The 13,773-nt window shown below is 54.6% G+C and overlaps 2 protein-coding genes across 6 annotated transcripts in view; one reads left to right on the top strand and one right to left on the bottom strand.

Moving 5' to 3' along the window:
* Nucleotides 1–11,543, top strand: part of NAA60 (N-alpha-acetyltransferase 60, NatF catalytic subunit) — a 33,802-nt gene extending 22,259 nt beyond the window's left edge. For 2 of the 4 annotated variants that reach the window (XM_075564372.1, XM_075564371.1), the window contains exon 7: nucleotides 11,179–11,541. The gene's annotated coding sequence lies outside the window, so the exon portion shown is untranslated. Of the gene's footprint in view, nucleotides 1–11,178 lie in introns of all 4 variants that reach the window. The other 2 variants (XM_075564369.1, XM_075564370.1) reach the window with 2 other exon arrangements.
* Nucleotides 4,290–9,443, bottom strand: C12H16orf90 (chromosome 12 C16orf90 homolog). 2 transcript variants are annotated; one of them, XM_075563782.1, is made up of 3 exons: nucleotides 9,398–9,443; nucleotides 4,989–5,330; nucleotides 4,290–4,447 (listed from the first exon to the last, which is right to left on the bottom strand). In XM_075563782.1, exons 1-3 carry the CDS (start codon nucleotides 9,441–9,443, stop codon nucleotides 4,290–4,292), a joined length of 546 nt encoding a protein of 181 aa, XP_075419897.1. The 2 variants fall into 2 exon arrangements, with proteins under 2 accessions (XP_075419897.1, XP_075419898.1); XM_075563783.1 differs by having other exon boundaries at nucleotides 9,428–9,443.
* Nucleotides 11,544–13,773: the final 2,230 nt, after the last annotated feature.

Genomic DNA, 13,773 nt, shown 5'->3' with positions numbered 1-13,773 from the left:
TGTATTTTGATGTAATTAGGGACACGTGGGGGACTTCAAAAAGCTTATGGGAAAATAAACTGAAAATATCCTTGAGTTTTTCCATAAGCTTTTTAAAGCCTCCTCTGCCCCATGGGGGCCTCTGGTGCTGGGGTTTACCTGGATGGGTCCCCTTTATTCAGATGGAGAGTTATACAGGACCTCACAGGGCAGCACACCCCTAAAAGTGGGATAGCAGTTGCCCCCCTCCCCCCACTAAACCCCAGTGGCAGGAAATTCAGGTGGGCATTCCATGCCCCATGGGTCATGAAAAGGGTTGAAAGGTGTGCTGGCACACCTTATAGACAAGATTTCTGCTCCCAGGCAGCCTTTTGTAGCATGGTGGTAATATGCTAGGCTGTGATCCACAAGGTCACCAGTTTGAAACCACTAGCTGCTCCCTGGGGGGAGAAAGGCGGTGGCTCCTTGCTCCTGTAAGGAGTCGTTCTGGGGAGTTGGACCCTGTGCTGTAGGGTCACTATGAGTCGGCATCGACTCCAGGGCAGTTTGGTTTAGAGTCTGGTGAGTGTCCTGGGTAGCCAAGTCTCAGACTGCACGTGTCTTGTGGGGTGACCAGAACAGTCACAACATCCGTCTGTGCTTGAAGCAACAGAATGCCACTCTCTTCCACTTCTGGTGGCCGCAAGCCTGGTTTGGGGCGGCCACTCTGTTGTAGCACCTAAGGAAAGAAGGTCCTTGTCTCTCAGCTCTGAGCTACAGCGCCCCTGCAGCCGGCCTCCAGTATCACGCCTCTGTCTTCCTTCTGCCTGCCTCTTTCCAGAGACCACCCCTCGGGTGGGTTAGTACCCAGCCTGCCCCAGTGTGGCCACCCGACTCCCACATTAACTGGGCCATCAGTCAAGGCCTGGCCACAGACCCCAGGGGGGTGAGGACACAGTCCAACCCCCTGTTCACACAGACAACCTTTGTTCCTACAGGAGTCACTGGGTTCAACTGACCCGCTGCGCCAGGACCCCACCACCAGGGCTCAGCCTGGGAATGGGCCCTGGCTTTGGGGCCCCATTGACCCCTGCCACTCTGGCTCTCTTATGTGTGGCCCAGTTGTGCCTTTACAGGATGGTGGTGGGCGGGTGTCCCCACCGGGGCCCTCATCCCACCCCCATTCTCTCCCACAGCTCCTGCTGCTGCTGAAACCTCTGCCTCTCCCTGGAGACCCCTCCCACCTCCTGAGCACCCTCCCACCCCTCCTGGTATGCCCCTGGGCCAGCCGGGAAGTCTATCTTCACTGTGGTCTGCCCTCTTCCACACCGCTGCCGTCCTTGTCAGCCCCTCCACCGTGGCCTTGCTGCTGGGAGGAGGAATGCAAGTGTTGGGCACAGATTGGACCCCACGAATGGGAGCAAGGTGTCAGCCCCACCCCAGCCTCGGCCAGAGCCAGCCTGCAGGAGCCCAGCCCCTCACGGGAGGCTGCCCTGAGGAGAGCCAAGCACCAGACTCCTGCTCTGCACCCAGTTCCCTGGCAAAGTGCACCCAGGTTACCATCTTGGCATCTCTACTCTGCTCCTCAGTGGGACTCACTTCCCGCTGTCCCTGAGATATGGGAACTGTGAACCACAGCCCAGAACTGACTGGGGATGTGACTTTGAGGCCTGGAGACGTGTGACAGTGGCAGGAGTGGGGGACCTGGCCTGGGGGCTCCGTGCCCACTGTGAGCCCAGGCATGCAGCCTGCGTCCTTGGTGCACTTCTGCGTCTTTTCCCCCATGTGCCTCCAGGCCCCTGGCTGCCTCCCCCACATCCCCAGCATCAACCCCCTGCCACCACGGGAGTCTTGGGACAGAGAAAGAAGGCACTGAGCATAGCAGGCTTGTGACTTGACCACCATGCTCCCTCGGACTCCCTGGCCCAGAGACCAGGTGCTGGAGCCACCTCCGGCTGCCTGCCTGCCCTGCACTGACGTGCTCCCAGCCTCTGCCGATGGCAGCGGGACAGGAGCGCCAGCTCCATGTCCTCTCATCTGAATCAGTGGTCACCCTGTGATTATGTCTGCTCTGTGGGACAAGAGAAGAGCCTTCTGGGAAGTCCTGCCATGAACTTCATCACCAAGCTCTGCCCTGCCCCTGCCCCTAATCACTGCAGCGCCAACCAGCCCTTTTTGATCACAAATAATAAAGAGACTTGAGTCAGTCACACCCTGTCATTACATGGCCCGGCTTGCACCTTGAGCCCTGTCCCTGCTGACCGGGCCCTCACTGCTGGGCCCCTGAGCTGCTGCCCACTGTGCCGTCCCTAGGGCCACCTCCACCAGATGGGCCAATGGCTCAGCATCACTCATAACCTGTCGTCGCTTTGAGGCTCTCTCCTCTCCTCATAGCAACCCCAAAGTCCAGAACAGGACTGCCCCTTAGGGAGCACTTGTGGGTTTAAAACGAACCTGAATTAACCCGAGTGCTTGAGCCACTGTGCCACCAGGGCCCCTTGGATGCGTGCAAATGCTCCCAAACCCCACGTAGGCCTTCAGCTGCCACCTCTGTATCTGCTCATGACTGTGTAGCTGGGGGGGAGGGGAAGTGGACCTGAAGACCAATGATAAGGTGAAGGTGGGTGCTATCCGTGACCATACCTCCCTTGGGACTGCGTTAGCTTCCCACATTCTGGTGGTCTAACTCCTGCCCCTTCCTCCCTCCAGGCCAGATGCCCAAAGATTCTGGTCTTTTCTAGCTCTAGTACAGGTACTGTCATTGCCACCACATCCTACTGATCAGAGTCAGACCCAGAGTCGGCCCCCAGGCAAGTGGAGCAGGTTCTCAACTGGGCAGAACACAGGGACATAGGGCTCAACCCAGACTGCCAAAGTGGCCACCAGATGTGGTGTTCTGAGATGCGGGCCCCGAGGCAGGCAGTATCACTCCATCGGACCTCGAGATCCCTCACAGACCATTCTGCTCCAGCCCACACCCGTGTCTTCATGACCCGGCTTCTGGCAGGCCACCCCGTCTGGCTCAGCTCGCAAGCAGCAGTCCCCACCCCCAGTCCTTGGCTTTTAGTTCCTCAGGCAGCTTCTCCCTCACGTCTGCCTGGAGTAGTGGCCTTTCAGGACCACCTGCAGGTGTGTCCTGGGAGGAAAAGGCAGCAGCTTCCCTTTCTGTCACTCCATGACAACCAGGCAGCCCTGCCCGGCGTACACACCCCGGCCATCCTGTGTATTAGGTGTACACCTGCACACTGATTCCTTCTATGGGCCACAGCCAAGGAGAGGAGTCCCCAGGATCACCTGTCCCACTGAAATGCCCAAGGGTGAAGGGAGGGGGCCTGAGGAAGAGTCCCCTGTTGCTGGAACCCAGCAGTTCTATGTCCAGTGGTATCCTCAACACTGTCACGTGGTCTGGGGCAGAAAGTTGGCCAGATGAGTTTCTGGGGCAGACTGGGCCTCCCAGTCCATCCAGCTCCGTGGGAGCCTCTCAGGTGAAGGCCCAGAGTGTCCAGCATTGGACTGCCCCCACCCCGCGGACACTGAGTAATGATTGAGACATCACTGGGGGAATAAATGCTCCTGGCTTCAAGTGGGAGCAGGTGGGGGTCTGCTCACCATCCTACAAGGGACAGCGCAGCCCCTCCCCTTATGACAACCAGGAGGGCCCAGTCCTGAATTCCAGGAGTCAGCCCCACAGGTGGGGAGGAGCAGGGCTGTGCTGACCTTGGAAATGACTTTGCTCTGCAAGCCTGGCTCCTTTGTCTTCTCAGCCCCTCTTCAAGGCCCGCCGTGCTCCATGCCTGGGGCTGAGAATCTGCTGCCCTTGTAGAGCCAAGCTCAGAAGCTCCTCCAGGCAGTCTTCCCGGGGTCCCATGCTCCACTTGCACCCACTGCCCTGGATCTGGCCCCAACTCCCAACCTTGTCCCCTCTCTCAGCCAAAAGCCGGGAGTGGCAAAGACCCCTCCCCAGATGAGACGTGGAGCCTGGCTCTCAGGAAGCAGAAGCCAAGGGGCTGTTGGTCTAGTGAGTGGGCCTGATGTCAGACATAAGGACAGAGAGACACTGGTTGTAGCTTTTATTGACTTAGACCTGTGACTCCCCAGCCTCTAGGTATCCCAGTTCTCACAGGGCCCAGCCTCCCAGGCCCCAGTTGCTGATTTGCGTTTGAGCAGGCTGTCAGCACAGGCCGGCGCTTCTTTCTGTCCCTCCTGAGGGGCCTCCGCCTGCCTCCTCCCTCGTGGGCCTCGGCACCCAGCTCTGGGGCTGGACTGTCTAAAGTGTGGGGAGGGTCCTCGCCATGCTGCCCTCTCCTGGACCACAGCTGCATTCCTGTTCCCTAGGGCCTCTCCAAGGCCCCCGAGCGAGTTTTCTTGCACAAGGGACAGGTGGACTCCTTCAAGGCTCCCCAAGACCTCTTGGGTCTGGGCCCCAAGCCCTCAGGGGCACCGGGCTGGGAGGGGACACCCTTGGCTTGGTCCGTGTCAGAGCTGGAGGCTGAGGAAAGGAGAGAGAGGAGTCACTCAGAGGGAAGGACCCAGGAGAGGCCTGCAGGCCCTCAGGGCTGGCTCTTCCTCCTAAAAGAGAAGGGGAAGTGGGGTAGGATGAAGAGGGACGCACATGGTGCCAACTGAAAGGACGCCGAGTCACCAGAAGCCCTCATTTTACAAATGGGGAAACTGAAGCACGGCCAGGCATAGGGTCCACGAGTGCCGAGCTGGGCAGGAACCCAGGGCCCTAGTCCCACAGCACCGGCCTTTCCCTCACCCACCCTTGCCCCTGCTGGCTCTCGGCCCCTGCCAGTCCTGCACTCCCCCCGTGGACCATGGGCTTGTGTGTCCTGGGGGACTTCCAGCTCTAGACCAGGGTGGTGGACAGGCAGGGGCATGGGATCACTTCCTGGTTACTACCAGATGCCCAAGAGACGTGAGGACAGAGAAAGATGAATTCTGAGTCCCCAAACTCACCCCCTCTCCCCCTCCCAGACCCACCCTCTCCCACTCAAGGCTTACCATCCCATCCCCCCCATCCAGCTTACCTGTACTTCCCAGGCTGTCCCTGAGCAGCCGGGCTCCCAGGAGGGCTGGGCACTGGCTGTTACCTGAGCGCAGAGTCCCCTGGGGCCAGGCCATGCCCTCAGGCTGTAGGAGGCAGTCCCCAGCCAGGAGCCGGCCCAGCCAGTGGCCTTCACACTGGCCAGCAGGCTGCATGTGAGCAGGCAGGTAGTGCGCCAGGTCCCGGAGGTGGCGTAGCCGGAAGTTCTTGGGCTTGCTCCCCGGAGCACCTGGGCACTGTTCCTGCTGGGACCCCAGCCCCCCCTCATAGATGTGGGGAGGCGTGTCGGGGTGGCTGGGGTGTCCCTGGGCCCAGCTCACTGCATCTGTGGAGGGAGACAGGAGGGTGGCGGCCACTGGCCAGCAGCCACCATGAGAGTGGACATGGGCCTTTGAGATCAGCTTCTGTGATGGGTTGTCCCTGACCCACTGAGCCCCAGTTTACCTGTCTCTCAAATAGGCACAGGCTCTTGCCACTCAGATGCCCTCTCTCTCACATACACACATCACATACACACTCTCACCTACACTTACACACACACACTCCACTTCTCTTACACACTGTTATACACATTGTCTCACTGATGGACACACCCCCTTTCTGACATACATCCTTTCACACCCACGCTCTCTCACATAAACGTGCTTACACTGCCCTCTCACGCACACCCCGGACTTCCCTCTTAAGCACACATATGCCTCTTTCTCGTGTACGCACATGTACACACCCTCTCACAAATAAAAACCATGACACACAAACACCCCCAGCCTCTGGCAAATGCACTCACGCGCACGCACCTCATCACAGATCCACACTTGCTCTCAGACACACACCCTTTTTGTAGCCCCCCCTTCTTAGACGCAGCGTGCACCCCCGCGCCTCACACACACAGTCATCACACATTCCCCTCACACATACCGTCTTTCACATGCTCTCTCAACTTTACGCACAGAACCACACTCACACACAGACGTTCTCCTCTATAGACACGCAGACACTCTCCTCTGTGCACAGACTCTTCTCTGTACACACACACCCAGACCCCCCCTCTCTACACATACAGACCCTCTCCTCTACACAAACATACCCTCTCCTCTGTGCACACACAGACCCTCTCCTCTCTACACACACAGACCCTCTCCTCTGTACACACACAGACCCTCTCCTCTGTGCACACACACAGACCCTCTCCTCTGTACACACAGACTCCTCTGTGCACACACACAGACCCTCTCCTCTGTGCACACACACAGACCCTCTCCTCTGTGCATACACAGACCCTCTCCTCTCTACACACACAGACCCTCTCTGTACACACACAGACTCTCTCTGTACACACACAGACCCTCTCTGTACACACACAGACCATCTCCTCTGTACACACACACAGACCCTCTCCTCTGTACACACACAGACCCTCTCCTCTGTGCACACACAGACCCTCTCCTCTCTACACACACAGACCCTCTCCTCTGTGCACACACACAGACCCTCTCCTCTGTACACACACAGACCCTCTCTGTACACACACAGACCCTCTCTGTACACACACAGACCGTCTCCTCTGTACACACACAGACCGTCTCCTCTGTACACACACAGACCCTCTCCTCTGTACACACACAGACCCTCTCCTCTGTACACACACAGACCCTCTCTGTACACACACAGACCCTCTCCTCTGTACACACACAGATCCTCTCCTCTGTGCACACACACAGACCCTCTCCTCTGTACACACACAGACCCTCTCTACACACACAGACCCTCTCCTCTGTACACATGGACTGTCTCCTCTGTACACACACACAGACCCTCTCCTCTGTACACACACAGACCCTCTCCTCTGTACACACACAGACCCTCTCCTCTGTACACACACAGACCCTCTCCTCTGTGCACATACACAGACCCTCTCCTCTCTACACACACAGACCCTCTCCTCTGTGTACACACACAGACCCTCTCTGTATACACACAGACCCTCTCCTCTGTACACACACAGACCCTCTCTGCACACACAGACCCTCTCCTCTGTGCACACACAGACTGTCTCCTCTGTACACACACAGACCCTACACACAGACCCTCTCTGTACACACACAGACCCTCTCTGTACACACACAGACCCTCTCTGTACACACACAGATCCTCTCCTCTGTGCACACACACAGACCCTCTTCTCTGTACACACACAGACCCTCTCCTCTGTGCACACACAGACCCTCTCCTCTCTACACACACAGACCCTCTCCTCTGTGTACACACACAGACCCTCTCTGTATACACACAGACCCTCTCCTCTGTACACACACAGACCCTCTCTGTGCACACACAGACCCTCTCCTCTGTACACACAGACTGTCTCCTCTGTACACACACAGACCCTACACACAGACCCTCTCTGTACACACACAGACCCTCTCTGTACACACACAGATCCTCTCCTCTGTGCACACACACAGACCCTCTCCTCTGTACACACACAGACCCTCTCCTCTGTGCACACACAGACCCTCTCCTCTCTACACACACAGACCCTCTCCTCTGTGTACACACACAGACCCTCTCCTCTGTACACACACAGACCCTCTCTGTGCACACACAGACCCTCTCCTCTGTACACACAGACTGTCTCCTCTGTACACACACAGACCCTCTCCTCTGTGCACACACACAGACCCTCTCTGTACACAAACAGACCCTCCTCTGTGCACACACAGACCCTCTTCTCTGTACACACACAGACCCTCTCCTCTGTACACATACACAGACCCTCTCCTTTCTACATACAGACTGTCTCCTTTGTACACACACACAGACCCTCTCCTCTGTACACACACAGACCCTCTCCTCTGTGCACACAGACTGTACACACACAGACCCTCTCCTCTGTACACACAGACCCTCTCCTCTGTACACACATAGACCCCTCCTCTGTGCACACACACCCAGACCCCCCCTCTCTACACATACAGACCCTCTCCTCTACACAAACATACCCTCTCCTCTGTACACACACACAGACCCTCTCCTCTCTACACATACAGACCCTCTCTGTACACACACAGACCCTCTCCTCTGTGCACACACAGACCCTCTCCTCTGTGCACATACACAGACCCTCTCCTCTCTACACACACAGACCCTCTCCTCTCTACATACACAGACCCTCTCTGTACACACACAGACCCTCTCCTCTGTACACACACAGACCCTGTCCTCTGTGCACATACACAGACCCTCTCCTTTCGACACACATAGACCCTCTCTGTACACACACAGACCCTCTCCTCTGTACAAACAGACCCTCTCCTCTGTGCACACACACAGACCCTCTCTGTACATATACAGACCCTCTCCTCTGTACACACACAGACCCTCTCCTCTGTGCACATACACAGACCCTCTCCTTTCTACACACACAGACCCTCTCTGTACACACAGACCCTCTCCTCCGTACACACAGACCCAGACCCCCTCTCTACACATACAGACCCTCTCCTCTGTACACACACACACAAAGACCCTCTCTGTACAAACACAGACCTTCTCCTCTGTACACACATACAAACCCTCTCCTCTGTACACACAGACCCTCTGCTCTGTGCGCACACAGACCCTCTCCTCTGTAAACACACAGACCCTCTCCTCTCTACACACAGACTGTCTCTTCTGTACACACACACACAGACCCTCTCCTCTGTGCACACACAGACCCTCTCCTCTGTACACACACAGAGCCTCTCCTCTGTACACACAGACTCTCTCCTCTGTGCACACACAGACCCTCTCTGTGCACACACAGGGCCCCTCCTCTGTGCACACAGACTCTCTCTCACAGACACACAGCTGCTTGCTCTGGCAACTCCCCTCACATTCTCCCTCTCACACACCCTCACAAGGACATACATTCCCTAAAACACACCTGAACCCACAGATGCACACCCTCGCAGATACACACTCACACCTTTAACATCACCCCTTTACCCCTGTATACCACTTCTCACACAAAACCTTTCTTTTGTAACCCGTGCGCACACACCCACACACACACACACACACCCTTCCCTTTCTCTTTTTTGTCTCATACTATCGCTGGTCCCTCTGAGGCTACAGTGGTGTCTAAAGTGTAAGAAATATGAGCCCTTAGTCCTAAGACCCCTTTCAGGACTCCTGGACCCCCACCCTAAAAGGAGCATGCTGGCCCTGCTGCAGGCGTTGACCCGTGGGCTCAGAAGCAAGGTGCCATCTCAGGGTTCATACATCCTGGGTCATCCTGGCCCTCCCCTTCTAAGCATGCACATCCCGCGGGCCACCCTGCCGATTTTGGACCCAGGTCAGGTCAGGACAACTCGTCTCTGCCTGCCTCTCCTCCCAGAAGCCCAGCACCTTCTCTTATGCGCAGCTCAGAGAATGCACAGGCCAAGGCTTCCATGGAGGGCCAGTGTGTTGGGGGAGGAGCCGCCACCCTCCTGTGCTGCAGGACCCTGTTCGCCTGGAGGGGGAGGCCTGGAGTTCTCCATAACAACCACCCTTTATGACGTCACAGGGAGATGCTCAGCTTCCCTGGACCTGTGGTTTGGAGAGGCTGTCCCAAGCAAGCACGGCTAGGGGAGGAGAGAGGGACAAGGGCCAGGCCCTTCAAAAATCCCTGATCCCTCTGGCTTGAGGCAGGCCATGCAAAACAGAAAACCCTAAAACATACAAATTCAGCTCCGACAGGCTTGCGAGTCACTCCCTAGGGGTAATCATTTGAACCTCAGTTTCCTTAGTGTGGGCAGAAAATCCGTTTTCAGGGTAAGACCTAGGTGAGCGCTTTGAGCATGCTCAGTAGGCCATTCTAGGTGACTGAGGAATGTCACTTAGGTTTTGAGCTCTGTCTTACTCTGTGTCTTATCTAGTGCGGCTCTACCAGAAATGCCACAAGTGGGGATCTTTCACAGAAAAATGTATGGTTCCACAGTTCAGAGCACCAGCTCTGGGGGAAGGCTTGCTTGCTTTGTCAGGTCTAGGGGAAGGTCTTGATCTCCTTTCATCATCTGTGGGCCCAGCATTCCTTGGAGACCTCCACGTGTCTTGGCCTTAATCTTCTCCCTGAGCCTAGGAGGTTCTCAGCACAGGAACTCTGGGTCCAAAGGAAGCACTCCTGGCTCTTCTTGGTTGATGGCAGTGCCGTCTGGCTATGCCTGCTTCTCTGTCCTTTTGTCTCCTGTATGACGAAAGGTGTAACTCAAGCAAGGAGAGGACTTGAGTGACTGTGTGACTTAAGGGAGGCCACTTGAATCAGTAGGTTGATGCAGCAGAGCCAGCCTGGAGGACAGAGGCTGGCAGAGGCAGAGCTGAGATGAATCTGAGGTCAGCTGAATGAATCCACTGACAGTTCCTGGGATCAGCAGACAATAAACACAACCAGAGATCAAAAAGCCAGACACAAGTCCCAGTAGAGGACCAGGAGCCAAAGAGAATTTGACTTTGTTTGGTCTCCCTCTTATATAAAAAGTCTCTCTCTCTCTCTCTCTCTCTCTCTCTCTCTCTCTCTCTCTCTCTCTCTCTCTCTCTCTCTCTCTCTCTCTCCCCCCCCCCAAGGAGGTATCATCAGGCTGTGACCAGACTGATAGGTTGGGTTCTGCTCTTACCCAGGAGGGTCTAGTTGACTTAATCCCTAACCATCACAGAAGGACAACTCTGCACTCATCGTCCTGGAAGCTCTAGAGAAGATGGAGAAACCTATGGCTCAGAAGTTACTGCCTGGGAATTCTTTGTGGTTTGGGAGGTACCAAGCCTCCTCCTCTGGTCAGAGTTACTCGCTCACATCAGGGAGTCACCAGCTAGCCTTTCTTCTCTTGGCCCAGCTTAGCACTCGTGAGGAAACAAAAGGTCTGTACCAATTTGAAAGAGATTTTGACCAACGTTTCACCCAACCCCCGTCAATCCATGATGCGAGTAGGTGGGCAGGGCTACCTCAAAGGAAAGCAGAAAGCACTTGTGTTAGTCCAGGTGAACTAGAAAAACAAATTCACAGACAATCATATGTGTGTGAAAAAGTGCTTTATATAAAAGAGCAAAAGAGCAATTGTATATTAAGAAAACAGCCCAGCCCAGTCCAGATCAAGTCCATAAGTCCTATATTGGCCCATATACCTGATACCGATCTATAAATTCTTCTTCAGACTCACGCAACACATGCAATGATGCTGAATTCAGGAAGATCACAGACCAATGGGTGGAAAGTCTTGTGGATCCAGTGGTGGTGGAAGCACCTCAGCACCGGCGTGGATCTCCATGTGGCTCCTCTAGCTCCAGGGCTCTGGCTCCATCAGCATAGCTCCATGTGACTTGTCAGCAGGAAGACAAAGCAGAGATTGTGGGTTGGCTATTCTTCTTAGTGTCTCCAAATGAGGTCATCAAGCTGGGACTGATTGACAGGCTAAACTCCACCCCTTCAATCTTAATAGTCTCAAATTGACACCAGATTATGTAACTACCACAGCACTTGATGTATACGAGTTTGCCTTTAATTTCACAAGCAGGCTTTACAAAATAGACTTACAACCATACTGTGGGAGAAATGAAAACTCTTATGCTGAAAAGAGATTTTGCTTTTTTTTTTTCTCCTACTGAATTTGGAAATCTGTAAATATAGCTGCCCAATGCCAGACACCATGGAGCGCTGGTTGTGTAGTGGGTTATGCAATGGGCCGCCAACCACAAGGTCGGCTCCCACCAGTTGCTCCAGAGGAGAAAGACGAGGCAGTCTACTCTTGTCAAGATTCAACGTCCCAGAAGCCTACAGGGGCAGTTCTACTTTGTCCTATGAGGTCGCTATGAGTTGGAATCAACATGATAGCAGCCTGATGCTGACAATGAGTCAGGCCATCTTTGCGTGGTAGCATGCCCTCTGGGTTCCTTTTGAGTTGCCCCTTTAAGTGGGCCTGTCTTAAGGATGTTGACAGGAACGAAGAAACAGAGGTGAGTCATCATAGGTCAGGAATGATATTGCTGGAGTACGGAGTTCCCAGCAGGGAGTGGTAGAAAGACATTGTAGAGGCAGGCACTGAAGAAGAAACTACGCCCCCTGCCAGTGGAGTCAACTCCTACTCGTAGGGAAGCTATAGGAAAGAGTGAGCTGCTCCCTAAAGTTTCTGAAGCTGTAAGTGGCTACAGAAGCCACCTCCTCCTCTTTCTCCTGAGGAGCAGCGGGTGTAATGGAGGACAGGTTGCTTTCTAAGGGGGTGAAGCTGGTTTGGAATAGAGGTGGTGGATTAATACTTAGTGAAAACACTTAAAAAACACTTTAAGGGTGAATTCTCTTACATGAGAAACAGATCATTGTCTTAATGATAAAAATTTTAAAACAAGGGGAGACTTATAGGTAATATTTTACTCAAAGGTGAAAGGCAGTATGCTTTCCCTCTACGATGGGGAACAAGAGTTTAATGTCTGTTCTCAGCATCTGTATACAATGTTGCGCTGGAGTTCTGAGTTTTGGACAACTGTCTGCTGCCACATAACCACCATTCCAACATAGTGTCAGGGTAGCCAGCCCTTAACAAATCACCACAGGCCCAGCAGGTGCAACGCAATTGTACAGCCATAATATATAAAGAGTATAGTAAAATCATAAAGAATAAGAGCAATAAGAGAGAAAATAAGATGGAGTCAGACACATTTCATTGTAGCATGCTTACCTCAGCCCTGCTTAGTGGTCCACGTGGGGATGTGGAAGGTGAGAATGGCAGGAGAGAGAGGGATTTATTTCTAACCAAGGTTTATATATTTTGGGGGTGTGTGCAAGCCTCTGATTACAGGGATTGTACTACAGGTAATACTGTAATGAGAGGGTGAAATCTAAGGGTATACATGCAATAGGAAGGGGAGGGATTGGGGGCACACATGTGACAAGATGGGTAGATCTAGATTCAGGATGGCAGCCTAACTTTGGATGTCTGTGAGTAGGTTTGAGCTGTTCTAAGCTCTCCAGGGAAACAATCAGTATCCTATCAATAGGGTGTGAGCCCCACCTACAGTGAGTGGACCAGACAGCAGTCTGCTTGCTCCGATGGCTGATGCATGCAGGGAGACTTATCTTGAAGCATCTCACCTCCCATCACATGCTGGCAAACAGCCTCTTGGGTTTGGCATCTCTTTGGAGGGAGACAAAGCTGGGGAAAAGTGTTTTTATGTCCCACAATATAGGAGAGTTCTGTTACTCCCCCCAAATCTTCCTGCAGCTGTTGCTGTTTTCTCTCTCTCCAATTTTGTCTGTTCCAGAAAGTCACTTAAATGGGTTCTTTCACTTAGCAGGGCTCATTCCCCTGCGTCAACCACCTTCAGGAAGAACCTCCCAAGTCCGAAGGCAGGGAGAGGGTGTGTGTGTATGAAGAGGTGGCTGCGTTGCCAGGACAACGCGCTCAGACCAGGACCAGTTTTGGGCCTGTGTGAAGTCGAGCCGGCTGCGCCTGCGCAGGGCCGCAGTGGTGGTCTAGCTGTTACAGCGCTTGGAGAAAGGGACCGTGGGCGGTCCGGGCGTGGCCATCCGCTGTGCGCAGGCGTCAAGCGATGGTCGTGCATTCTTTGCGATATGTAAACAGCGTGGTGGCAGGCACACAAGACCTCAAAGCCCTGAGTTCTCGCTCACAGTAACCCTGTAGGACCGAAGCTGTCCACCCTGATAAAAGCCCACCGCCACACACTCACTCAGCCGGGACCGGCGCGGAGCCCGGGGCGCTCGCCGCGGGGCGTCCCTTCTGCGCGTGCGCGTGCGG

Source organism: Tenrec ecaudatus, chromosome 12 (genome assembly GCF_050624435.1).
Source record: "Tenrec ecaudatus isolate mTenEca1 chromosome 12, mTenEca1.hap1, whole genome shotgun sequence".
In the NCBI taxonomy this organism is placed as follows: Eukaryota; Metazoa; Chordata; class Mammalia; order Afrosoricida; family Tenrecidae; genus Tenrec; species Tenrec ecaudatus.
This window is presented reverse-complemented; position numbering and strand designations above follow the sequence as displayed.

What these genes read in the sequence shown, in the direction of transcription:
- C12H16orf90 (XM_075563782.1), bottom strand. Translation starts at nt 9,443, where the DNA reads ATGGAAGCCTTGGCCTGTGCATTCTCTGAGCTGCGCATAAGAGAAG. An exon ending in TGAGCTGCGCATAAGAGAAG is followed by an intron (nt 5,331 to 9,397) that starts GTGCTGGGCTTC and finishes CTCCCTCCACAG; the next exon opens with ATGCAGTGAGCTGGGCCCAG. An exon ending in GGACAGCCTGGGAAGTACAG is followed by an intron (nt 4,448 to 4,988) that starts GTAAGCTGGATG and finishes TCCTTTCCTCAG; the next exon opens with CCTCCAGCTCTGACACGGAC.